The following is a 27006-nucleotide window of genomic DNA, read 5'->3' on the forward strand; positions in this document are numbered from 1 at the left end:
GCGATTAAAGCACCCCAGCTTTAATCTTTTAAATCTACAATATATGAATTGAAACATATTTTGGCCGTTGTCTCACCTGACCTCAGATAAACTGTTTTGTTGATACAATTGTGATTGCATCATTCTCATATTTAAGTCCGACTGCTACTAGAAACTGCAGCATCTTGACTCAAATAAAACTCTGCAGATGTTTATATGCTTGTAAAAAATAACAGTACATCAGCTGCAAGAAAACAGTGTTGAATCTTGGCTTCTCTGTAGTTTTGAACAATGACCAAGTGTGTGAGTTCTACACCACGATGAGGGCAGTTCACCGCAGACATGTTTTTTTTTTTTTTTCTGGTTTGCTTGCGTGTACAGCTTAAATAATTTTAGCAAAAGAGGAAAGCAGCAGATTAAATCTTAACCATTTATTCAGGAATGCACAAAATATAACAGTTAACATACAATCTGAGTATACGTAATTCTTCAATTATACAAATATTTGCGACAAAATTCTGAATGTTCTTTTCATAAAGTATAAAATGTACACATGTTGTACTATAACAATGGATTTGCATTGAAAAGCACGTTCCAACTGATAAAACACATCAACAACAGGACACGGAGTCACACCGAAAACCCTTTTCACTTTACTCATTTGGCAATTGATTGTGCTGAAGTAAAAGAAGGTTTCCATACAAAAGTCTGTCTTTTATACATATCTGTCCAAAAATGCACTTGTGTGCTCCTTCAAGTTCAATCAGACCAGAAAACATTTATCAGCAAAAGGAGATATAATTACGTGATGACCCTCTGCTCCCTAAAACGTGGACCTTATTGATCGATCACCGCAGGTAAAGCATTAAAACTGCAAACCCATTATAGCTCACTGCTCTTCAGAATACTTTGATCATACGTGAAACAGACGGTGTACGGTACACTTTGGCAACAGAGTGCAGGAAACAACTGCATGGAGGAAAAAAAATCTTTTTTCTTTTTTTTTCTTTTTTTTTTACAAAATAGACCAAATAAAGGCACACCAGCAACATTTGGGTTCACAGATAAAATATGAATACAGTCCAAATACATTTACATGGCAACTGGTAACTTTTTCACACTCAAACGCAGAGTGATAGAAAGTGAGACATGGCACATGGTTTATTATTACAGAATAATGAGAGTCAAGTTTGCACTGCGTCTCCCATTGATGTCAAAGTATTAATTAAATGAAGAAGCGGTTATTTAACTGAATGGAAAGTATGGTTCTCTTAAGTGCTCTTCATAAATCCTCTAAATTTATAGTGGTGTGATTTACTTTACGTTAAAACTCTGTGGTTTAACTTCAAACTCTGCATAAATGATGACAAAACGTATAAGACAAACTGAAAGGCAGTTGAAGAAATGTGATCTAAACCGTCTGTATTGCAAAAGAAATGCCAGCAAACGATTATGTAAAGGCCAGAATACACTGTGACCAGTGTAGGCACTCAATAGAGAGATTTGTGTTTTCTGCAGACTGTATCATTAGTACAGTTAATTACAGTGTAAATGTGACGTGGTGAAAAGGCCTGTGCTGTCTGCCCACACCATCTTTCCCTTAGATCCTGCACACATGCAGCATAAAATGGTGACAGAAATTCTTTGTGAGACATTTAAAGTTGAATGAATCGTTAAAACATAAGAGGATCCTTTACTGTGAATCCGTCACCAAAGATTGAGAAATCTTCCTCAGAATGATGAAAATATACCTCCTATTAACTTTGTGCTTCTTCAGTTGCCGTGACATGATTAATATAATGAACAATTATTGTTCTGGTCTGAAATTTCAGTCTAAAAAGGCAAAAATGAGCAAGTGCAACCATGCTGTATGTCATTAATATATATATATATTTTTAAAACATATGCTCTGATGTGCAGAAGTACGATCATGTATGGAATTCGCATCGCGTGCTGCTGTGAGAAAAGTCCAGGGCTCGAGCCACAGAGAGCACATGTGTTAAAGTTTAGTCAAGTGCCACAGAGTTTGATTAAAGGCCTCTTATTCTGTTCCCAGTTTGGCGATCAGTTCGTCGCAGATCTTGGTGAGCTCCTCGATCTCCTGATTCTGTGAGAGACGGAGAGAAGAAGAGACGTGAGGCTGACATGTCTGTGCAGAAACACAAGTATGTGAAGATACCATCTATTGTTTTCTTCAAAGTTTCTGGGGTTATTAATGAGTGTCTGTGGCCCAATTCCAACGTCCACACGCATGGACTGACTTCGAGATGTATTCCAGCTAAGTACACAAAGCCATTTCTGCAGTCTTTGCCTCAAGCAATTAGTTCATAGCGTTGTGACATTAAACAGGAGAAGCCTGGAAATTAAAATAAAAACCGGTAAATAAACAAGCAAGAAAAATGAAGTTTACACGTAGGTACAAACACAAAGCTCGCTGGTGATTTAGAGTCTGAACTGGGTGTCGCTGTTTGTCCTTGATGGCATGATGATGAATTACACGTATACTTTCCTTACAGCCTTGGCCGTTAAAAAAGTAAAAGAAAGTCCAAAATGAAACGAGTATAAAACATACAATTGTAAAAAAATGTGTACTCAATCAGGTCCGAGGTGATATTGGTTACTCTGTGAAGGTTTAGTGTTCAGGGTTTATGGTAGAGAATGGGATTGGACCCATAGTTTTTTATTCATTTCAAACAGAATCTGGTTTTACTCAATGAAACGCTGCCCTCTACTGTTAAGCTACATCCTAGTGTGCTGGAAGATGAGCATTCAGACTGCTTGTATCTGTTCAAGCCTGCATAAACTGAAAGTCTCAAAGTAAAAAAAAAAGGCTGTGAAACATTGCAAACCATTGATTTCCAACCAGAGCAGCAAGTTGTTCAGGTGGCACCTCTGCAGTAGGCAGGGAGTACGTGAAAAGATGAGCTCAGCTCATCTGATAAAACTACATTTACCATTTTAATCACAGAATTGAGTCAACCTGAACAGGTTTGAGCAAAAAAAAAAAAAAGTTAACACAAAGTAGTAGATAAACAGTAAGAATAGACTGACAAAAGTAAATAATAATAATAATAATAAAAAAGTGATTAAATATTTGAAATAGCTGTCTTAAAGTATGACTGAGAGTTGAAACTGTTACATAAAAGTGTGAATAAACAGTTGAAACGATTGATGTGGATACATCAAGTGAATAAAAAACACATTAACGATATCTGCTTTTGTATATAAAATGTTAAATAAGTCCCAATCTAAAATGAGTTGTAATGAAAACGAGAGGTGTTAATGAGAGGTTTTTGACTCAGTCTGACAGGCTTGTTGGGAACCACGAACGTAAATAAAGTGCTTTTGAAATCATTACATCACTGTAAATAAACAGTGCAATTAAATCTTAAATACTTAATAGCAAAACAGGAAAAGAAAAAAAAAATGTTGTGCTGTTCTTCTTGGTGTAAAAACTAAAAAACTGACATGAGAACACATGCATCCCTTTCACTATTAAGACAAATCCAAACAAAACAAAGACACTTGGAAAACAACAGGTTTTGCAGGACGTGATTGAACATCTTAACCTTAAATAACAGCACTGTGGTCTTAAATAAAAAAACAGAAGTGGTGTTTCTTTCCAGTAATAATTCCCTTCAGTGCTTTTTTTTTTTAGACTACAAAAAAAGTCTGCCCACCTGAGAAAGGGTTTCAACCTCAATTATCCTGAGTAGATTTTTCAACCTGCCTGATACTCCTACAGTTCAGTACAGAGGATCAATTTTAATCATATCTGCAGACATCCTACCTTTTGAAGGACAGCTCTTTCTAATGAATCCACCTTCATCTGCTCTTTTCTCAGGCTGGCGTTCAGAGCGACGCCCTCAGCGTTGGCCTTGGACCGTACCTGAGCGATCTCCTCGTTAGCTCTGTTGGAGAGGAAGTGAAGGAGACGATGGTTAGATGTATCATGCAAAGCTGCAAAGTTCACTGTAAACGTCTGATTTTTTTACATTAATTAGAAGATATGTGCAATTATCCTACATATTTAAATGAAATAGATTAGAACCTGGACACTATTTAGTTATTATTACTGCAGAGGCATTCATTTAAACCCTGAACAGATGAGACAGTTTCTCACTATGAAGTGCAGCAAAAACAAGCCACTGGATGCTGAAATCAAATTACAGAAAATATGATGAGTTCTGCTTTAAGAAAAAAAAAAGACTGCTAGCTTTTAAAAAATCTGACCTCTCATAATGACACACATCACTTTTCAGTTGCAAATATTACACAGATCTTAGTTTAGTTACATAAAAGAACAATAAAGACTAAAACGTTCCACCTCCACAACCAAAACATCTTGTCCACACAACCTTTTTTAACACTTTTCCTCTCCCTTGCCTTCCCTTACATTTCTCATTTTAACAAAAACTGGGATTTTGCATTGCCTTAAAAAGTGAGGTTTAAAAATCAGTCCTGAAAAATGACCCTTACTTGTCCAGTTTCTCCTCAGCGTGGACTTTGAGGGTTTGATATCGCTGCTCCTCCTGCTTGATGCGCATCAGGTAGTCTTGGGCACACTTCTTCAGCACCTCCTCGTTCTGCAGAGACGCATTTAAAACATATCTGGTGATCTGGCTTTTCTGTGAGGCAGTCCAGACAGCGTTTGATAAGATTTATACTGACGCTCCACTGACCTTCTTAAATCCCTCCAGGACTCCTTTCATGTTCTCGTACCTCCTGAAGAGGTCAGCGAAGGAGCGCTCCACTGAGTTGAGGTCAGCCATGGCCTGATCCCTCTCTAAGGTCAACTGCCTGACTGACTTACTGCTGGTCAGAGTCTTCTGCTGCTGCTCGTCCTCTGGAAAAACAAATGAGTCAGAGTGTCAATGAAGAGCTGTATATTTCACCCAAAAGACCGCTGTGTGACAGAATGCCAACATATAGCCTTGAGATATAGACGCATAAATCACAAGATGCAGTAAGACAATTTATCAAGAACATATCCAGCACTTTTCCAGGCTTGTATGGATGTTTTTTCATTGCACTGGCTCTGAGGGCTCCTTCAAGCACACTGAGTTTAAAATGGACCGGCAACTATAAGATTAGTCCCAGTACAGTGTGAGACACTCGGCTGTTTTTATAGTTATTGGTGGCCCTTTTTATGGCTACACAGGGCTTGTCTCACTGAAGTCAGCAGCCTGACGTCAGTCCAACTAATCATGTGTTTTTACCAGAGTGAAGGAAAAGGCCACAAAACAAGTAAAATGTCAAACTAGGAGCATCACAAGGGAAGACAGAGTCTGCTGATGCTTTAAAGCCAAATACTCATCTTTTTTTTGTTGCTTTTTGTGGTCACTGACTACAAATAAACCCCCAAAAAACATGACAATTACATTTAAACTTATAAAAAGGTTGGTTCAGTTACTTTATGTGCTTGGGTAAAAGTCTGGGGTCTATCACTAACAATTCTGCAATTTTCCCTGACAAGAAATTTTTACAATAAAGCTGAACACTGAAAGGCATTGCTTAATTTCAACAACACTGAACAACTTTCTGAACAACTGTACTTATGTAATGTATCCTTAAACTGAATGCATCCCTGAGGGAGTCACAGGATTGTGGGAGCAGACATGAATAACACACATAATTCTTATGATAACATTCTGGAGACAAGAGGGGCTGAGCCTTTTAAAACAAGCAAAACCATGTAAAAAAAGAAAACACAAGAAACACTAAAACACCTCCACCAGGTGGCAGCAACTTACCAATCATCTGTGCAACTGTTTTCTCATATTCTGCAACTATTTTCCTGCCAAGGTAAGAACAGAAAGCCATCCACTGTTCATTTTGTTTTGCTAAATCATGTAATCATGTACTATATTACTTGAACCGTATTTCATACCTCATCTCCATAACTTCTGCTCTACTCTCCTCATATTTTCTCTTCCATTCGTTGACCTCAATCTCTTTTGTGATAATCTGTTGGGAAAAAAGTAAAACAAGAAACGATAAACAAATACAAACAAGTAACCATAGTATTGTTAAAGCTTCATTCTACGTACTCTTTCTTCTGTGTGTGCACATATAAGAGCGACAAACCTCTTCTCTGATCAGCGTCAGCACTGCAGCCTTGTCCATCTCACTCAGAGGAAGGCCGTCCTGGGACAGAGTCACTGTGTCGTGGATCTCACTGCAGCTCATTTTTGTTGTTTGGTTCATGGAAATCTCACTCTGTGGAAGAAAACATATTCTATGCTGAGACATAAACATCTCTGATGCTCACGTTTTGTTGGCAGATCACACATTCTGCACCACAGATCAGCATTCCTGCTGCTTTTCCGATTCATTTCAGACATTTGCACTCGTTACATGATGTCACCCCGAGAAGTGCTCTGAGAAAACACACCTGTGTTGATTTTATTAATCAAGTATTTGTTCAGCCCAAAGGTGCAAGTGTGGTTATCTTACACAAATACTGTGTGAACTAGAAGTATTTGATTCTTCTAGTAAAAATAGCTAGAGGGGCATGAGACTGCAAAACAAGCTAAATGTTGTTGCAGTATAGGAAAATTAAAAAAGATGGGCTTGTTCCTGCTGATCTATCCTCAGCCAAACTGAGATGAAGAACAGCTCATGCAAAACAATGCAGTCATGTTAAAATATTCATGCTCCCTCCCTGTGGTCCCTATACAGTACTTACTATATCGTCTTTCAGGCTGAAGCAGTCCTTCTCCTCCAGGTCATCTGCAATCTTGGTCTCAGGACCTTTGACAAGATAAAACACATAATTTAATGACAAATAACAACTGTAGATGATTCTAATCATCACCAAGGAAGCCTGCCTGTGCCCTACATTACAAACGTAAGTGAACCTCACATATTTCTGCAGTTATCATTAGATTGCTTTGTTACTGTTGTGAAAAGATGATAATTGCTCCGCTGGCACGACTGCATTTGTTCCCAAGTGTAAAATTTGTACTTTTCTTTTATCCAGGTCAGAGTTTTGCTGAGTGTGCATGCTCCATTTTTCTTTTTCACAAAGTCTGACACATTCTTGCGGCCTTGCAGTCTCCAGTAATCCCAAATTGTGTAGAAAATAATGCAAATACATCACATCGTTTCTATTTTTACCAAATCATCCTAAAGATAAAACTAGTACCTCTCTGGTCCTGCCTTCTTGTCTAAAAACATACTGTGATCTCCAATGTCCTCTCCATTAAAGATGATTTTAGGTGAATTTAAGCATTGTTTATCAGTCATTCCAAACAAGTCTTGAATTTGAGAACTTTTTGTCAACCTGCTGTGTCAGTACAATAACATTACTAAACAATAACTAGAACTCACAGTTAATTCTTATCTGCAAACAGTCTCCTTTTTGTATGTTGCCAGTTTCAGCTATAAAGTCTGCACAGACGTCATTGTTGAACTTACTGTCCATCGCAGATATATCCTGGATTGGCTGTTTTTTTGCTGGTGCTTTATTGCATTCAGGCTCTCCTCTCTCCTCCCGGCTGTCTGTTGTCTGACCCATCATACAAGTGGAAGCCAGCTTCTCCTCATCTGTGGCGTGGTGAACTCGCTGAGTGATCTGTGGGGTCTCAACCACCACTTCATCCTCATCCTGGACATAAAGAAGCGAGATATGACCAACGTTGCGATGGAATTTAGCTTAGTATGTATATATATATATTTACCTTTTAATAAAGGATATTTATTCTGAGCAAAACAAAAAAATTAAAAGTTATGTTCTTCATGAATAAATGTGGATATGGTACATTACTTCAGAAGCTTATCAAAGTTCTTGGGATCAAATGCACACTGTTGAATTAATATTTTGCATAATGCAGGAAGTGACAGAAAGGTAACAGTGAAGAAGTTGAGGAATTATGAAGAAGTCTTATAGTATCTCCTGAGGATGAAGGAGGGGATATTGTTGAGGGCACATTGGGGCAGCTGACTAATATTTGACTGCAGAGTAACAAATCTGCCACTTTGCCAAAACAGTGCTGCAGAGAGCTGCTGATGCTGCTGTCAGCTTGTGTGTGTGCGTGTTAGTGAGCGCGTGCGTGTGTGTGTGTGTAGGTGTGTGTGTGTGTGTGTGTGTTACGAGGTGAGGCCAAGAGGTTGGACAGCTGCTGAATAATGAACATTGCGGTGTCGCTGCAGTAAGGTGAAACATTTCAGCAACGCTCACAAAGACACACACACACACACTCACAAATCCTTCAGTTACCTGATTACACACGTCAAGAACCAAGGACTGGCTTTCATCGTATTTCTGTACTTTACAGGAATTCCTACAAAACAAGCACAGGATGATAAAACTAAAGTTAGAATCTATAAATTGAGACCGTTGTGATCCATCAAAATCCACTCTTTGTACAGCCATAAAGCTGTGAGCACTTCTGTGCCTTGTTGCATTTCTAGATACTCAGTGAGGTGCAACAACATACAAGTATAACCATACGGGTGCAGCACAACTTCTAAGAGGGATCACAAGATGGAACAAATTAATCTGCTGATGTACGAGGGGACGGCCTTGTTAGCTGAGGTGAAAGCGAGGAAGACATTTATTTCCCTCACATGCTCCTTCCAGAGTCGGTTCCGACACTGCGCATGCAAAGATGAGAGTAAAATGGGAAGCGAGCATGCGTGAAATAAAAAAGAGCGTCGATAGTGAGAGTACTTACAACAGAAAACAGAGAAACTTGACTTGTTCAGATTTCCTGAGGCCCAAAGAAGTGGACGAAAGCAGAGGTTTTGGGGGGGGGGTTGAATGACAGACAACGTGGAGGAGAGATGGAGGATGAAGGGGATAAAGCAAGGAACGGAGAGGTTTTGATAAGGGAACAAAGGACAGGGGGCAGGAGACAAAGGAGAGCGAGTGAGTGACTAAAGGTGTTCAGCTCAGCATGTTAGATACTCAGCAGATAGTTTAAAGGTTGAACATAAACACAAGCTGAAATTAGTCCACTGCAGCTATAGGCACTTAAACAGCCTATATATAACCCGTCTGAGAATGCATTAATGGTCAGTATGCAGCGTTAAGTGTTCAACGTATTGGTCGCTATGAATCCACCCGCTAGCAGATGTAAATAATCATGCTTTTAAATCCCTGAAAGAACACGCTAGCTGGAGAAAATCTAAACCTTAAATGAGAGAATATAAAACACATGAACTGGATTTGTTGTTACAGCCTCCAAACTGCGAACTCCTGGGGCAAGAAAGAAAGTTTTCATTTTGCTGTAGACTTACGTGATTGTCCTTTCTTTGCTTTTCTTGGGAATCTGCCTCACTTTCTTCTCCCCAGGCGGCTGCCCTGCTTTCTGTTTGCCTCCATCTTTGACTTTTTTCTCCGGCTGAGGGGCGCTACTGGACGAGTCCTCCATGCTCAGGGCTTTAGAAGATTTGAAAGGGTCCACAGAATCGTCAAAATTGTCTGGGTCGAAGCTGTAGGAGCCTTTGGGGAGCACCGGGGAGCTGCTCATCTTGCTAGTGCCGCCAAATGGATTGAAGTTTGGGTCGTCCCACTGACTGGGATCAAAGTTGTAGGATCCAGTCTTAGGAATGGGAACATCGTCCAGGTTCAGAGGTGCAGAAGAGTCTGAAACTGGTAAAGAAGTTTCTGCAACAGGTTCTGTTATAGACTCGGGAACTGGTTCTGGTGCTGGTTGAGAAAGTGGCTCTAACACTGGTTGGGAATCTGTTTCTGATACTGTGGGTTCTGTGGCAGGTTTGCTAGAAGCCTCTGATGTTTTGGGCTTCTGCTTCTTTGCAGCAAGTTTGCTTATTGTCTTTTTTCCCCCTAGTTTCCTTGGAGGAGGCTTGCTGACTGTTCCCTCATCCAGACCAAACTCCAGCAACACAGGCTTCACCTCTGGTTCTGACTCCATCATTCCCAAGTCAGCTTTTGCCGCTGAGCTGTCGTCACAAACGGGAATCGAGCTACCAAGTGGCTCCAGTCTGGGGAGAGAGCCTGGGCCGCATGGTGGGGGGGAGTTCTGAATTTTGGACCCACCGCTGGTGAAGGGGTTGAAGCTGTCGTCTAGCTGGTCGGGGTCAAAGTTGTATGTGGCCTGGGGAGGAGGAAGTTCTTGTTCCTCATTTGTTTCAGCAAGCTCATTCAGCGAGGCCTTCATTTTCAGAGATGGAGGCTTGGATTTATTGGTTTTAGTCTTTCGAGCGGGTTCTGCCTGGCTGGAGAGGCCGTTGCACTGCACCTCTGGCTCAGCGACAGGTTTCTCCTCAGGGAACTCTGGAGCTGAGGAGGCTGCAGGTTCACTGCTCAGGACTGAGTCTGGTTCAGGAGCAGGACCTGGAGCAGGAGCCAGATCTGCTGGGATAGGATCTGCAGTAAGGAGGGGGGTTGGGTCTTGGGATGGTTCAGAGGATGGAGCTGCAAATTTAGCCTCTTCCTTCTGAGAGGATGAATCAGGAGCAGGCACAGAGCCCAGGTCTTCAGGAAGGTGCTCTGTTTGTTCTTCTTCAAGCGTCTGGATGTTTATTTCGAGCGGGCCACCCATGGGGACTGCAGGTTCATCCTGACCCATGTTGTGACTGAGGAAAATATCCTGATCCTCTACAGGAGCACTCACTATGAGGTTCTCCTCCTGCTCCAAGGCTGAAAAACAAAATAAAAGAAAAAAAAAAAAACAGAATTAACCATAAAACCATGCAAAATATAAAATTTACTAGACATTCCTGCTGCCAGTGATAATCCCTCCAATCACATCGATTCTTAGATGTAGCTGATATCTGATTGGTTTTCTGAAAGCAGGTTAGTAGCCAGTCAACTGTTCCAATTGCTGCTGTTGCCATGGTGATGTCTCACTATGAGGGCAACGACATTTAAACCAAGTAGTGGATCTGAAGATGGAAATAAAGAGAGCCCTGATTTATCTTGTGTTGTGTGCTGAGGACATCAGGGACAGCGGCTGCTATGGTGTAAATATTACCTCCAGGGAACATTTTGACATCACGGCATATTTCAGTGCGAGTGTCATACCAGTCGTATTCATGTCATTTTACGTTGCTAGGAGACAAGCACGGCCTGCTGTGTTTCTACCTACTTCATTCACATTACCGTGTCGCCAGAGCATCGTTTTGAAATATTGCTTCACTTCGACATGCCCGTACAAACATCCTCATCCACATGCTAATACATTCCTCTAATAATCTCAGTCTTACGATTGTTTAGAAGAAGAACGTGTCTCGGTGAGGGTAGATCTCACTGAGCAGCAGTGCCTGTTGGCACTAATATACAAATCCTGCGGTCTAATGTGATTAATAAAATTAGCTGTTTTGCATTTATTTGCATTTAGCTTTCAGCGATTTTTGTCTGAGTAAGAAGTACTTGTTCCTGAACATACAGCTGTGGAAATGGTTACTAGAGCACCTGCTGTTTCTTTTAAAAGAAATGAAAAAGTCATACCAATTCAATACATGCAATAAAATATTATGTATTAAAACAAGCTTCAAAATTCTTGAAGAGAAAGAAGAGATAACAATGACATATCTATCACTAACCAGACTGTAATCAACAAATCGACTGTTTATTGCAACCTTTGGAAGAAAACGCAGCATATCTTCACCAACAACCACAAAGAAAGAGAAAACGGTGGTCACAGTCGTGTAATAACTGTTCCCAAAGCTGTAATAGTTGTTTTCTGTCAAACACAGATCCATATTATATTATTGATTATCTTACATTTTGAACTGCTTCCCGGTTTTTCTAAAGCCACCCCTCTACGAATAGTATTGACAATGAACTGTACATTTAATAACTCAAGTCACTTTAGTCTCTTTGACTGTCCAAAGTCTTGAAAAATCTGATTTAAAACTTTACTTTAATACTTTAGGTGAGCATAGACACATTCAAAGATGTTTTTGGAATCATTTCAGCTCCTGTCTGCCAAGATTCAGCTGCAGAAAGGGATGTTTACAGCTAAAACCAAAAGCTAACTCCCTCTTCACTCCACAACTGGTTGACCTGTGCAACGTACAGATTTGGAAAATGTTGCTGGAGCTGTTCTGCAGGAAGAATTTATTCCTAACAAAACAGCAACTGCCTCACATCAATGCACAGACTCATAAAAAAATAAAAACATCTTTAAAAAAAAGTGAGCAGCATGAAAGTTTCAGCCTGATAACGTGCTTTGTTCAGTCACTCCCCTCATCATGACCTCGGTCACTGACCAGCACAAAACATGGCAAACCAAAGCTTTTGTTGAACCTGTCGAATTCCAGAGCAAAGGCCATTCCCACACTCTGCTGCAGGCTCCTCCTCTTCGTGATTCAAACGACAATGACAGTGCTTCCGCCATCATCACGCCCAAAAGCCACCCAAAACTCAGTGTGCATACCAGGCTACATACCAGGACATGTTTTAATCCCTGCTTAGGTATAAGGGAACCTGGGTTTCCTGTAATAAAACACGGCATTGTGTATTTTAAGGTGTGTCTGTATAAAACATAAGACTCCTAAACACTTAACTAAGCTGTCATAGTGCTCAGTTTGAACAAAAAACTGAAACGCAGTGGGCCGATACATTCTTGAAACTGTCAGACAGCATATGTATCCAATTACTCTGACACGGTGAACTTGATACACCGCGCACACGCTTCAGACGTAGTGATTCATATATACTCCAAATGTGCAGTTTAAAATGAACACTTCAACATAAAAAGTTTCCACATTTACTTCCTTCGTTGACTGTGAATATAAACACACCGGTAATCTCTGAGCATTTAGTGCAACATCAAAAGACTCCTGTTTCCGTGGCAACTTCAGGGAGTGATACTGTCCGTGTGCAGGCAGCTCTGCTGTTAATGAGAACCTTCATCTCCTCTGAGGTGTTACAGTGTTTACGTCTTGGGCGGTGCGTCAGCTGCTACTCTTTTAAAATTCTCTCCATCTGTCCGCTGTTGCTCGGCGGTGTTTTGCTCACCTGTTTTGTCTGCATCAGTGTTGTTGTTCTCCAGCTCTCCCGGGATGGTCGGAGGGTTGCGGACAGGAGTCGCTGCTTCAGGCGTACCAAAGTGACCCTCTGAGTCAGAGCTGTGGGAGTCAGGGAGAGGAAGACATTAAAATAGGAGCGTGAACTTTTCAAACATTCAAAACATGAGTAAAGAGGACAGAAAAATCCTTACATAACCGAGGAGTGGCGATCATATTACATATACCGAGAATAGGAGACAGAAAAACCATCGATGCACAAAAGGAAAAGAGGGAATCAGCACTGTGCAAGGCAGCAGACCTTAACAGACTTGTTCTGGAACATGTGAGCAAAAAAAACACTAAAAGAACAAATGCAGCTCTTTACTCAGAGTGTGTCACAAGCGCAGTTAATCATATTATTTGAGTCCAGATAGTGTAAAATTCATTGCATTATAATCTGTGGCCTGTGACCATTTAGAGAAAATGTTTTTTCTTATGGTTGAATACTTTTTGGAGGCTGAAGAAGTAAAGTATTTCACATCAACATGAAGAAATTTTTAAAAAACATTTTGCATTTCCTTGCAATCCCTTTGTGTTGGTGTCACTGACCTACATGATATTACAAGGCTGCCAGTGATATTTTGGATGTGAATGTAAATGGTTTTAATTATTATCATGAACAATAAGCAGCTGGATGTGGAATTTCAAGTCTTTGTTGTCCAAATACATCTAAAGTATGCCTTACTTTCTTCCCTTTTGTGTGTGTCTCTTGGCAACACTATCTGAAGCAGTGAAGGACAGAAAGTGAAGTACAGATAAAGTATAAGATATCTAGAGGAAGAGAAAGCACATGTAGGAAGGCCTACTATTTCCTGTTCCTGTTACAACCATGCAGTATGAGCTGTAAATGATGTTTTCATTTTAAGTCAAGTTGCGAACGCTGCGACTTAGCTTAATTTACAGTACACAAGTACGCTTTTCAACTTGTGATTTTTACTTGATCTACTCACTTCAGGAAGACACATCACAGGCTGCTGATGAGCCGAGACAGTAAACATGCATTTTGTCATTTAAATCCTTGATACTCCAGAGAACTGAGACGCAATCTGGTCTAGTGTTTAAGAGTGGAAGGAAGCACAAAAAAAGTGGTTGTGAATCGTTGTGTCTACTTGAGCAATCGCCAAGATAACAAGACAATGATGGCCTGATGACTTTAGCATGTGTCATGTCTGTGTGTGTTGGCCCTGATCACTACAATAACTTAAAAGCTACCTGACTGCAGTGTTGGAGTCTTTGTCATTTCTGTACAGCACTGGGGATGTGTCGGTGAGGCTGAGAAAAACATTCAGTCCCAGCCCTGTCACAGTCTTAACCACAGCCACACCAGAAATGTGTCAGAGCTTCACGACAGCACAGCATGTTACAAAAACAAAATGTCGATGCATTGCAGATATGTTTTTCTCCTTTTTTCCCTCTGTGCATTTAATCTGACCTTCTGAAGATTAAAAATTCCTAAACCTGACAGGTTGTAAAAAAAGAGCCCCCTCCTCCAGTCCAGACAGTGTGAATCAGCCTTTCAGTAGTTTCAGGGCTCCAGCACAACACTTGCCTGCAGCCTTGAGACCTCTCCTCCTCCTCCTCCTCCTCCTCTTCCTCTTCTCTCCTTCCACGCTGCTCCCTCTCCTCGCTGGCCTCCTGCCCCTCTTCATCCTCCTCTCCCTCTCCCCCTCTCACCGCCGTCCACGTCCATTTGGCCCATGACACTGGTGACAGCCAAGACATCCCTCCTTATTCCTCTGGGTTCTTCAGCGCCCTGACAGGATTGGTTTTAAAGCGCTGATCCTCTTCTGTGTGACTCTTCCTCAGATTTCCACCCTGCCAGCAGCTCTCACATCTTTCCTCAGAGCTTCTCCCTTCATGTGAGTTCCCAGTTTCCCATGAAAGGCAGCAGGCATCTCTTCCCTCTTCTCCTCTCTGTATGTCACCGATCTTAAAATCATACAGATTTGAGCTGCTTTCTCTGCCTCCCTTTTTCTTTTTTCCAGTCACGCACTCTCTCTCTCTCTCTCTCTCCCCCTCTGCCTCTGTGGCAGAATACCTCAGCTCTGATCAGCTGGTTTCTCAAATGCTGTGCTCACTCTCTCTCCTCCTCTGAACCCCCTCCACCCTCTCCCATCCACCTCGGAACATCCCACCGGTGGTAAATGCAGTGGGGGGAGGCAGGAAACTCGAAACTCTAAAACTGAACGCAGGTTCTCTTTGCTCAGCTAGATGACTTCCCCCGTGGTTGACGAATGGTACGTCCCTGTCAGACTGCTCCTCTACTCTGAAGCAGAAGGAGGGAGTCACAAAACAAACACTGAGGGAGGAGGAGGAAGAGAAGGGGGAGGTGGAGGTATAGAGGAGGAGCCCAACTGTTGGGGCTCCACATTTTATAGTCCAGAGAGAGGTTAGGAATGTAGGGGCTGGATCTTACAGCCTTATTTGCCCCCCCTCGGGCTGTTTAACAGTGAACTGTTTCTCCCATCCAGTGGCAGGCAGGCATGTATGACCAGGGGAACCAGTTCTGTTGGATGGCCCCAGGAGAGTCACCTGGCTGGATTCAATTTATAACAGATCAGACCACTGAACTGAGAGGGAACAGTGGGCTTCACTGGCAGTCACTGATGGATTGCATAAAAATAAAAAATAAACTACAGTAGCATTTTATACAGATATATCTTATTTTGTTTGGTAAAAAAGTTGGGTAAGAGGGGACATTGCTCAAGATGTGTGCCTGAAATACCTCAGCAGTTAAAAAAATAGAAAAGCCAAAGGCGTTCACTAAACTTCCCCAACGAAACTATACAAGATTTTACGAATGTTGTATGGAAAAGCAAACCAAAACAGAATAATCACAATGGTCCTAATTTAATTTTAAGTAACAATCAGGTATATGACGGCAGAGAAGGATTAGCCCGTTATTTATGTTTAAAACAACAGACATGGACCCAAAGTGCTTAAAAAAAAGTGCTTAATCTGCAGATGACTTCCTTGATGAACTGATTTATTGCGTAGTCCATAAAATGTCAACAAAATGATGAACGGTCACATTTGTCCACAGATTTGTTACACAAAACCACAAGAATGACAAAATGTTCCACCAATTTTGTCAGTCCCATGTTTGAAAATTCAAAGACATCCTGTTTACTACAAGATAAGAAAAACTTTAATTAAAGAAATCAGTTTAATTTGAGCGAGAGAATTGCTTGCATTTTTTGCCTAAAGAATGAATTATTTGATTATCAAAATAGTTAACCAACTGCCAACAACCAAACCAGTTTTATTTAGATATAAAAGAAACATAAAAATGGATTAAATTTGAAAGCAACACAAAGCTCCCACAGATCCATAGTGGTTAGAATATAACTGGGTCACTGGCAGGTGGTTCAGTCAAAAGAAAACTGTCAATTAATTTACAAAAAGCCTAAAAAATCACAATATTAACTGTAACAAAAAAGAGGGACAACACTCACAAGCTGTGATTTGAAAGGCGGGTTGCATACAGTACATTTGGGAACAATAAATCACTGTATAAATGGCTTATATGACCCATGTCAGCAGCAGTGTTTGCCGTTTTCATTTCATCTACTTTTCCCTGTACCGTTTCTACCACCTGCTACAAAACCGCTGGCCTTTGTTGTTGGGAGCTTTGTCACACAGTATTATAATGCATCCTGTGTGCATTGTGTTCTGCTACTTCGATGCCAGAAACTCAAGGGTTTGGCTGTAGCTAAACTCCTCCCAAATTCCCATCGAGGAGCAGAGACACACATGCCTCAGTCAGGCTCAGAGTTTCCACATTTGACCAGAAAGGGTGGAGTTTGTCCCCTGCCTACTTATTTACTGTCTGGATCTCGAGGAGCTTGCGGCTGCATGAAGTGAGGATGAAGATTATCCCTGCATGCACTAATTGTGCATATGTAGGAGTTAGGAGATCATAGACAGGAATTATCTATCTGTGCCTTCTTTTTGGAAATGGCATCTGTTTTTGCCTGTAAAATGCTTGCTTGCAAAAGCATAAAGTTTCACAGATTTCAAAGTCACCAACTGTCAGTAAAGACTCTTAGACTCGTGTCTTTCCACTCTATACAAATAGTCAAATGATCACAGATCAACACTTACATTATATTTGACAAAGAGACACATGAAAGACCTTAAAAGGAATACATAGCGGTGTGCTTGCAGCATCAGAGGAGTTTTTTTTTTTTTTAAACAGTAAATTGATGTCTGGGAGTGGAAATGGCTTTAAAGTCTTACATGGATTCAATGCTATTCCAAATAGCGCTTTCCAACAATGGAGAAGGGTCACAGTAGCCAGGGATAAGCAGATTATATAAAGAAGGGTTCCTATTACTTTCCTATGAAAAAAAAACATCTGAACTTTGTTGCCAGTTTTCTAAAAACAAGCTAAGAACACTGAGCTGAATACCACCGTCTTCTGGTTCCCTTTTCCCAACTCCAAGTCAAACTCAGAGAGGAGATCTTGAGGACTGGTACTTTTCTTGTCTAAAAATGGCATCAATAAACATCAGTAGGCAGCATGAAGCAGCTGTGTGTGTCTCCAGATAAAAGACCACCTCGTTCAGGCTGATCTGCCACCACCACCACAGACCCCAAAAGTCCTGCCAAGGAGCTCCACCAAAATCCAAACACAAGTCTGAAGAGCTCAGATTTCATACACAGTGGGAGGAACCTGAAAGACCCCTTTTAAGAAAACAGAAAGTCACTAAAACTAGAAGGAAAAACAATCTGGCCTCCTCGTCTATTGTGAAGATTTTCGCAGATGCCTGCCTGTCTGGGGACAAATGTCACTAATGACACATTTTTATTCTGTGTCACTTCTGACCTAACACACACCAACAAGTGTCTGAAAGAACTTCGAGATAAACTGTGCAAATTGTGTTTACACAGTGTCAGCAGTATATTACTTTAAATACTCTCTCACCATAAATAGAGTAGGAGACAATAGGGGAGCCACGTGATTATATAACAGCCCTTCCTGTGGAGCCTAAAATAAGTGTGGCTTGGTCTTGGCAAGTCCCAAACTAACTGAATGCATCAGACGTTCCCGGAAATTAGTGAATGTAAAAAGAATGGGGTGGAAAGGGAAGGGGGAGAAGAGCTGACAGTAGGAGGAGAAATAAGGAAGTGAATCAAAATGTGTGACCAGAAGAACAGTTATGTGATTGAGGAACAGAGGAGAGAGAGGAAAGACAAGTGGCGTAAAGGAGAAGAGATGATGTGTGCGACAGTTAGCCTGTGTTAGTACACTTCTGCATTGTGATGGAAACTACTGTCAGCCCTCAAACAGCAAATATGGAGAAGCTGCAATACAGTCAAACTAAACAATGTGACATAAACGGTTTCTTTCAGTAGTCTGCTACTCTGAGCTGCCAAATATCAGAATCAGTGTACTGCATTGGCATCTAGTGGTCAAATAGCATAATAACACCTGCACAACAAACCCCTGAAAACCTTAGCAATTGCCCAAATATCACTTGGCATATAATATATAGCACACCTCTATACAGTACAGGGTCCTTTCAACTGGCTCACTATTGCTTAGAGGAGTAATTATTTGCATATAGCCAGCAAACAGACTTCATCCATAACATCCACCACTGCATCTACTGCACATGAGTCAATGATGTTGTCGTGTATGTATGAGTTATATGTTATATTTAGGCCTTCTGAATTCACTTCCACTGTATCTAGGTGAAAACTTATCTCTTACATTCAACACAAGCTCTAATAAGCCTGAAAATGCACAATGATCAAACATCAAGCTAATTATTCTATTAATTACAAGTTTAACAATAATGTGTGTATTATTCCTTAAAGCAGTTGAGATCATTTCCATTGAGGGTTATCATTTAAATATTGTAGCACACAGGATAATTGAAAGAATTTTATTTTTTTACATTTTATATATAAAAAACCCTCAGGTGATTGTAAAAAGAAAGCAAGCTGTAGAAGAAATTAAAAATATACAGTTGTCCTCAAATTTATTCATACCCTCCCATTAAAGAAGAAAAAAACAGCTGTCACTGAAATAAGTTAAAATTGACAAAGGTAATAATACATTTGTAAAAAATTAATGAAACTCATGACATTGCTTTTGAATTGTGGTTCAACAGAAATATATATATATATATCAATCAGACTTGTTGAAAGACTTTGATTTTGGCCCACTGCTCATCAGCAAAGTGCTTTGTACGGGACAGTTTTTTTTTTTTTTTTAATTATTCTTTTCAACTACAATTCAAAAGCAATGTCTTATTTCACTAAATTATAATTTAGCAAATTTTTATTTATTATTATTTTTTCAGTTTCTACTTATATGAGTGACTACTGTGAAATTTGCTTTTTCTTCAATAGAAAGGTATGAATAAATGTGAGCTGATTGGTCGCTGGGTGGCGGTAGAGTTCTTCCAGATGTAACCATAGTAACTGACGGCCAGGGAGCACCGAGGTCCTCCAACCCCGAAGAAGAAGTGCCGCCGCCGTGACGTAGCTCGTTAGTAGTAAATGGCGGTCTCGAACAGGGTGGACTGTAAACATTTCCACGGTTCTAACTGTAACTGTCTAATTATCATCAAAAAAAAACATGTACTCGGCTGTGTCCAACATGCAGCGCAGTTACAAGATGTCTATGTTCAACTTGCAGGTCGGTTCTTGTGCCGCGCTGACAGCAGATTCACTGCCGAGGGGACGAAAACGAAGCAACAAGGTAAGAAGAGATTCACTAATACACGCGTGTATTTAACGTCGCTTAGGGGTAAAGCTTTGCCGAATGTGTTTCAGTACCTTTGCTAGCTGCTACCTACTGCCTGTGTTAACAGACTCGTCCAGTAGCGAACAGGTACCACATGCGCTAGCTTCCCATAACGGTGCTATTCTAACGTTGCCTCTGTGTGTTAAGTCCAAGTTTTAAAACGAGCTGACCGATAATTGCTACTGTTTTTATTTTTTATTTAGCTTAACTTATGGATAACGAGGACGGCCACGAAGACAAGGACGACAAGTCTGAAGTGGCCGAGCTCCGCCTGAAAGTAGAGTCTTTGAAGCAGGAGCTGAAAGAGTGCAGAGCCGAGCTGACCAAGTTACAGAAGCAGCTGAACCACTCCGAGAGGCTGCAGAGGAGCACAGAGAGCTACAACGAAGACCTGAGGAAACAGGTCAGTCTGTACTAATACTAACGAAAATTACCCACAATACTTCTATGCACCACACTTTGTATGTTAAACATGTCACCAGTTGAGTTTGATCACAGCTATTGAACAGTCAGTGTGATTAGAGCTAAGGTAATATCAGATGTGGGGAAAAAATGTGTTTAATGATTGAATAATGGAAATTTATTGCAGAAGATACAATATGTGAAATCTCACGCATGTACCACATATTTTCTCTACCCAAAACTATGTACTGTGACATAATGATCAGGTATTGCAGTGTTCCCTCCAGAAAATTGATTAGCTGAGGTGGTAAAGTACCTGGATCCTGTCAAATCTTGTCTCGTTAAAAAGGCCACGTTGCTGTTTTCTCGTAATATTTTCAGTTTTATTTAATAAAAGTGCATTGATTTCCTTATTTTAGTGGTGTGTGTGTGTGTGTGTGTGTGTGTGTGTTTTGGTGGCAAGTGTCTGTTAATAATGATAACCAGCCATTCAATTCATCTGTGATGTCTTGCTTCAGGTCGATCAGCTAAGCGCAGAGATTCATGAGCGGAAGAAGAAAGATAAAACCCGAGTCCACAGTGAAACTCAGACAGAAGAATATGTATGGACAGAAACTGGTGCGTTGCTTTCATGTGCACGTTAATTAAGCTGGCAGATCATATCACTTCATCAGAAAGTTTTACACATTTTTCCAATATTACTTTTTCAGATTATTACAATTACTACTATGGAGAATACAGTCAGAAGCCAGAGGTGGCAGAAACTCAAGAAAGCCAGAACGCAGCAGCAGCAGCAGCAGCAGCGGTGGACACAACAGATTGCAGCCAGACAGCAGAGGTCTCTACACCAGATGAAGCAGCAGCTGAAGATGTGTCGGGTCAAACAGACAATAGTGTTACAGTAACAAAAGAGGTATGTTTTATTAAAAAGTCATTAATTAGCCATAGTTATTATTTATTTGTTGTAAAGGTTTTTAATTTATAGTTGAATTGGCTGATTGTATCAGTGTGTGGTGATATGGATGTTTAAATTCATTTTATAAATTTAAATTTACATTCTTATACCGCAATGTGACATTTTCTGTTTCAGGAGGGTGATGGCGGATCCATAGCTGATATGTTGAGAGCCACTGCTGAGGAGGCTATGACTCAGACTGGATTTGTCTTTGATGAGACTACTGGGATGTATTACGATCACAGCACGGGCTTCTACTATGACTCGGTTTGTCAACAGTTTTTCAGTAAAGTTGGGCAGCTTGTAGCAGAAGTCATTTTAGAGACAATTTTGTCGTTTTAACACACATTTTTAATAGTCTTTTATTCTTTTTTTTTCTCTCTTCCTCAGGCCAGTCAGTTGTACTATGATGCCAATACAGGCATATACTATTACTACGACGCAGACAGCGGACGATACCAATTTCATTCCAGGATCGAGGTTCCTGCTGCACAGACGAGTGCAGAGCCTTGCCAAGAAAAGAATGCAGCTGAAAAGAAAAGCAAGAAGTCCAAGAAAGGAGTCAAGAAAACATCACATCAGGATGAATGGGTATGTGACAACCAGATATTTTATTGATTCGTGGCTTTGAATGTTTATATTTGGTGGCTGCCAGCTGGCTTATGACTCTGTAGATTACTTTTACAGTCCTCATGACTTTGTTGGTCTCAGTCTTCAAATACTCTTATTTTTTCTTTTTGTATTAATTTGAGGCTGGTTGCCTAAAAAAAAATATTTCTTTGACCTAGGTGCAAGAGATGACTAACTCTATGGCTAAAATGAAGATTTCCTCTTACTGGAAAACTGCTCCCTACAGAGGTATACTATAAATATATAAACTATTTTTGGTTATTTTTAATCTGAGTTTAATGTTTTTTTTCCCTCCACAATATGATAAATAAAAGCACTTATAAAGTTCAACTAAATTTTTGCTGCCAGCGTTCCATTCTATTATATGGGATACATGTTACAGTTGTTAGTGTAGTCAAACAACAGTTTACATATTTAAAGTGCTCCTTAGTTGGTCTGTGCAGTGTCATAAACCTCAAAGGACTTGCAGATGTGGTCACTGCTGTGTAGAAATACGGATGCAAAGCAACATTTGGATCACTGAGGATTGTCCTACTAAGCCTGAAGTAATTGGGTGAAGTTCTACAATTGTCTTTGAAGACTGAGACCATGTATTAGATTTCTGTGCCAAAAGATTTGGAATCTACAATACAAAGTCAGCTGACCTGCTGTCACTTGGAATTATAATCTCTGCTGACTGTCTGATGGCAGGAACGGAAATGTGATGATGTTAAGCTGGAAGAAGAAGAAGAAGAAACTGAATGGGTTGAACGGCAAACAGTTAAGAGGAACACAGAACTGCGAAAACTAAAACGCAGTTCTCGCAGTCCAGACGTGGCTCCACGAAGAAAAGATTCTTCTAAACGTCGGGAAAAGAAGGACAAATCATCGTCAAAGAGGAAAAGGCAGAAAAATGGCTCACATCACGACGATAAGGAAAAGTCAAGGAAGAAATCTAAGCCAGAAAAGCGCAAAAAGAAAAAGAAGCTGGCTCAGAGCGATGAGTCAGAGGGGAACAGCGAACCAGAGGAGGGTGAGATCACAGAGTCAGAAAAAGAAGAGTCAGAGTCTGCTTCTTCATTCTCATCATCTTCAAGCTCTCCCTCAAATGAAAGTCCAGAGTCAGATATGGAAACACAGAGTCAAGAAGGTGAGAGAAAATAGCAAGCTGAATTCAGCATGTGTGGAAGACACACATCTTCAGAATTTGTTATTAAACAAATTGGTTTGATCTGCTGGTAACTGAAGCTGATGAGATCGTCATCTGTATCTGTCTGAGACTCATGTTTCCATGACAATACAATGAGTTTCTTATTTTTTATTCTTTTGTTGCAGTCAAAGACATCTGGCCTCCCTGTGTGAGAGTGACTGTCGTCAGGTCTCCAGTACTGCAGGTGGGAACTCTGTTCATCATCACTGCCGACTCTCCAGCCACCATTGGCAGGTTTGTGCTCTTTTTTTATCCCCTGTTCTCATGCGGCACCATGACTACCGTTTCAAAAAAAGATTTGGTTCTTTCTTACCAAGCAAAATTAAGTTTGTGTTGTTTAAGAATGAACAGCCACAGTGGGAGCTGTGAGGGCTGTGGCTGCAGTACTGAACCAAAGCGCTCAAAGGGCTTTATGTAAGAATGGAAAAATACACATCCTTGTGAGACTATGAGTAGTCAGTACAAACAGGAGGAGCTGATCTCTTTGTTAGTGTCCTTCAAGACAACATGCTGCGTTTCTGTTTGCAGAGAGAAAGATATGGATCACGCAATCCGAATAGCAGAAATGGGAGTCAGCAAGGTACCCCTCCCCACTTCCTCTCCAGTGATTAAAATGATTTTTCTGTGACATGCAGGCTTATGTGATCTTTTCTTAATTTTAAATGTGTTTGGTTCCAGTTCCACGCAGAGGTTTACTTTGATCAGGAGCAGCAGAGCTACGTGCTGGTGGACCAGGGGAGCCAGAATGGAACAGTCATCAATGGCAACCGAATCCTACAGGTTGGAATTTTATCTCCGTCTATTAAATTAAACAGTAAAAAAATTCAACTTAGCCAGGATGTTGTCAATGAATGTATTTTTTTTTCCACAGCCTAAAACTAAATGCGAGCCACATGCACTGATGCATGGTGATGAGGTGAAAATGGGAGAGACTGTGCTGTCCTTCCACATCCATTCAGGGACTGACACCTGTGATGGCTGTGAGCCCGGTCAGGTGATGGCTCACCTCAGCAAGCACAGGAGGGAGGAGACAACTGGTGAGTCATCCGAGAGAAAACACATCCACAGAGAAAGAAAACGTTTCTTGTTTATATTGATGGAAACAAGTGTGAACCTAAACTTGTGAGCAAATGTTTAAATAATCCTAATTAAAGTTTTTAAATCAATCCTCTCATGAGATTACTCGTTGGCTGTCGTTTATCTCATTTTGTCATTACATAACATGACAGGAGATGGAAATTGCACGCTGAAGTTGTCACTGTTGTTTCCCAAAGGTCCTGCTCTCACCAAAGAGGATAAAGAATTACTGAGACAGAAAGAGCTGAAGCAGATGAAGGCCAAATATGGCCTGCAAGTGAGTGTTAAACTGGCTGCAGCTTGTTGTGATAAGTTTTAGCCTTTTTCTTTTTTCTTTTTGTAATGCAGTCATTTATCTCTGTGCTTTTCTGTATACAGACGGGTGAGTACGAGGAGACCAAAGCCCTGAAGAACCCCAAATATAAGGACCGAGCAGAGTCTCGACGACAGACTGTGGGCAGCGAGGGTGTTTTCCAACGAGATGATGCTCCAGCTTCTGTTCATGAGTACGGAAATATAGACACTAAGTGTAATTGCTACAGAAAGAAAATAATAGCAATAAGTTCTGATCATGTATTATTTCTTGTTTTCCTAAAGGGAGATTAGTGAAGTCAATAAAGGACGGAAGATGCTGGAAAAAATGGGCTGGAAGAAAGGAGAGGGACTGGGTAAAGAGGGAAAAGGAATGAAAGCCCCGGTAAGATAATCCACTGATTCTGTTGCTGGTGGTTTTATTCTGATTTACTGCGAAGCAACAAAATGATTAAATTTTCTTGCCTTGTCTTTCCTTTTTTTACAGATTGAACTGAAAATCAGAAAGTCTCAGTCAGGTTTGGGGGCAGGTGCCGCCATGTCTGTGGATGACATGTCTGTGACCAGATCGAAGTCCCAGAAGAACTGGGAGAAAGCGCGTGAGAGGTTCGCTGACTCGTGCCAGCCTGACATGCTGCCACCCAAAGCACAGAAGAACAGGTCACCCAAAGCCTGGGTCAAATCAGAAGAGATGGAGACCACGCCAACAAGCTTTGAAACAGACGGCCAAAGTTAGGACTGAGTGATAGCTCAATGTATATATTGTGGATTCAACAGCTGTGTCGGTGCTCCTTCAAGAATTGGGATATTTCTTTTTCTTTCTTTTTTTTACACAGACTGAAGCAAACATTACTGAAGACTCCAGCTGAATCTGAACGGATTTTTTTCTTGTACCTCTTTGTACCACATAAGAGAGCTGAGCACAACCACGTCATCATGATTTATTTGTGTCCAACTGTAAAACACTATCAACCTGTTGTTAAGCGAACAGAACTTGTAAAAGTCACTTGCAGTGGTTCTGGAATATGTCTTTTCCCCTTTCTATGTTTGGAATGTTTCTTCAGAAAAACTCACAAGAGTAGCAGCTGACAGATAGAACTGCAGTGTTTCACGGTCCAGTGTGTCAGCAGTTCAAACTGCAGAGCTGCCACCGGGCCTCCCAGTAAAACGAGGACGAGAATCACCTCAAGCAAATATTGACACAGTGAAGCTGTATTTCTCACAATGCGATCACGCTGTGAGGAGATAACTGCAGATCTGTTCAGACAGTGCCGTAACTGATCACGTTAAACCAGTCGCAACTGCTTGGCGCACTGTGCAAATGTGGCATATTAAATTTTGAACACGCTCAACTTGTTGGTATTGTTTGATTTGCGTTCTATTACATTTTATTGGATCACTTCCTTTTTAATTGTCTTTGGCGTTCTTGCTTGAAAGCACACGGACAACCACGTACTTGGAACTTCAGTGAGCTCATATTTAACTGTCCATCTGTGTGCAGCCTTATCTATGCATTCATTTTGAGGGTGTGAATATTTGCATGTGTACGCTTGAACAGAGGCCAGTCTCAGTCCAAATACAAAGAGAATGGAACTCTAGCCACAAGTTCAGTACTGTAGTTTATACAGCATGGCAGATGAAGAAGTATCATAATTCAGTATTCTAGCTGGTGCTGCCTTATTGTAACTGCATACAACTTTATAAATAAGTAGCATGGGAGAGGTGAAAACCTTCATCACTAACTCAGACGAAAGCAACAGAAGTTTTTAAGGCATTAAGTTTTTAGAATGTGCCACAAAATCCCCATCAAGCCGGTGAGTGATTCGACTCACGTGACGCTGTTGGAGTAACTCCTCGAGCTGGTTCGCCTGCTGCCCTTCTTCTGACTTATATTGCCTCCCATTTTGATCTCTCCAATCGACGGGCTCTGACACCGCGGCTACCGTGGAATTCTCTTAGCTAGTTGTCATACTGTGCAGCCCTCCTCTGCAACAGCTCAGTAGGTAACTGGTGCTCTGCTGTCAGATTTCTTCCCTCCTTGACAGGTGTGTCTTCGCGGCCCTCCCTCCTCCTGCTCGGCTCAAGTCTCCTCCCTCACGCCTAACTGCACATACTGGAGCGTAAACATTCGATCTGTGATACTGCAGCGTCATAAAACTGGGAGGGATCACCTTGTGTCCTGTGTTGCCCGGTCGGTTGTTTTAGATAGAAAGTCTCCACCATAAAAAAATGTCGCAAGTCATGAGATAGAGTGGGATGTGGCCTGACTAGTTCCTGACACTGCAGAAGCGTTCAGAGGAACACAGGGCCACTGTTCTCTCAATGTACCGGCCATTGAGAATATATTTTTTCAGAAGGTATTATGCAAAACATGATTCAAAGTGCTATTGGGAAAAATTCCATTGTTTTTAGTTCTATTCATGGCCTGTTGCGTGACTGATAATACCAGCAGTAAAATCTCCTCTGTTTGGTTGGCAGGGATGCAGTGAATTTTTCCAACTGAGCAGAGAGGTGGAGTGTTCTGCACAACACAAGCAGTGCCAGTGCATATTAATCTTGCAATGAGAATATACTCTCACCTGTCATGTCTCACAGTAAGAAAATGTGATCGTTCCTGAGGCAACAGTTTTTTTTCGTTGGATTGTACTGTCACAAGCAAGTGCAAACACGTTCTCTTTAAACACATTCAGGACACTTTTCCCACTATATACTACATCCTGA

The 27006-nt window shown here is 40.9% G+C and overlaps 2 protein-coding genes across 4 annotated transcripts; one reads left to right on the plus strand and one right to left on the minus strand.

Annotated features, from left to right (window-relative positions):
• Positions 1 to 395: 395 nt before the first annotated feature.
• On the minus strand, positions 396 to 26290 carry tacc1 (transforming, acidic coiled-coil containing protein 1). Of its 2 annotated transcripts, none has more exons than XM_008294784.1 (13): positions 26118 to 26290; positions 12914 to 13023; positions 9223 to 10588; positions 8201 to 8264; positions 7399 to 7588; positions 6668 to 6732; positions 6067 to 6198; positions 5870 to 5946; positions 5733 to 5776; positions 4662 to 4825; positions 4459 to 4565; positions 3770 to 3890; positions 396 to 2086 (listed from the first exon to the last, which is right to left on the minus strand). In XM_008294784.1, exons 1-13 carry the CDS (start codon positions 26186 to 26188, stop codon positions 2021 to 2023), a joined length of 2577 nt encoding a protein of 858 aa, XP_008293006.1. In that variant the 5' UTR covers positions 26189 to 26290; the 3' UTR covers positions 396 to 2020. The 2 variants fall into 2 exon arrangements, with proteins under 2 accessions (XP_008293006.1, XP_008293005.1); XM_008294783.1 differs by lacking the exon at positions 26118 to 26290 and adding an exon at positions 14513 to 15083.
• On the plus strand, positions 19415 to 25637 carry aggf1 (angiogenic factor with G patch and FHA domains 1). 2 transcript variants are annotated; one of them, XM_008294782.1, is made up of 16 exons: positions 19415 to 19522; positions 19613 to 19675; positions 19924 to 20123; positions 20641 to 20740; positions 20833 to 21035; positions 21213 to 21344; positions 21468 to 21668; positions 21866 to 21935; positions 23022 to 23130; positions 23425 to 23476; positions 23575 to 23676; positions 23768 to 23933; positions 24171 to 24250; positions 24352 to 24479; positions 24571 to 24670; positions 24773 to 25637. In XM_008294782.1, exons 3-16 carry the CDS (start codon positions 19932 to 19934, stop codon positions 25019 to 25021), a joined length of 1884 nt encoding a protein of 627 aa, XP_008293004.1. In that variant the 5' UTR covers positions 19415 to 19522; positions 19613 to 19675; positions 19924 to 19931; the 3' UTR covers positions 25022 to 25637. The 2 variants fall into 2 exon arrangements, with proteins under 2 accessions (XP_008293004.1, XP_008293003.1); XM_008294781.1 differs by lacking the exon at positions 21866 to 21935 and adding an exon at positions 22398 to 22836.
• Positions 26291 to 27006: the final 716 nt, after the last annotated feature.

This window comes from Stegastes partitus, unplaced genomic scaffold (genome assembly GCF_000690725.1).
Source record: "Stegastes partitus isolate 25-593 unplaced genomic scaffold, Stegastes_partitus-1.0.2 Scaffold993, whole genome shotgun sequence".
NCBI classification, from domain to species: Eukaryota; Metazoa; Chordata; class Actinopteri; family Pomacentridae; genus Stegastes; species Stegastes partitus.

What these genes read in the sequence shown, in the direction of transcription:
- aggf1 (XM_008294781.1), top strand. Translation starts at nt 19,932, where the DNA reads ATGGATAACGAGGACGGCCACGAAGACAAGGACGACAAGTCTGAAGTG. An exon ending in ATGGCAACCGAATCCTACAG is followed by an intron (nt 23,677 to 23,767) that starts GTTGGAATTTTA and finishes TTTTTTCCACAG; the next exon opens with CCTAAAACTAAATGCGAGCC. An exon ending in GAAAAGGAATGAAAGCCCCG is followed by an intron (nt 24,671 to 24,772) that starts GTAAGATAATCC and finishes CTTTTTTTACAG; the next exon opens with ATTGAACTGAAAATCAGAAA.
- tacc1 (XM_008294783.1), bottom strand. Translation starts at nt 14,685, where the DNA reads ATGTCTTGGCTGTCACCAGTGTCATGGGCCAAATGGACGTGGACGGCG. An exon ending in TTCTTGACGTGTGTAATCAG is followed by an intron (nt 7,589 to 8,200) that starts GTAACTGAAGGA and finishes CTTTATGTCCAG; the next exon opens with GATGAGGATGAAGTGGTGGT. An exon ending in TCAGCCTGAAAGACGATATA is followed by an intron (nt 6,199 to 6,667) that starts GTAAGTACTGTA and finishes TTTCTTCCACAG; the next exon opens with AGTGAGATTTCCATGAACCA.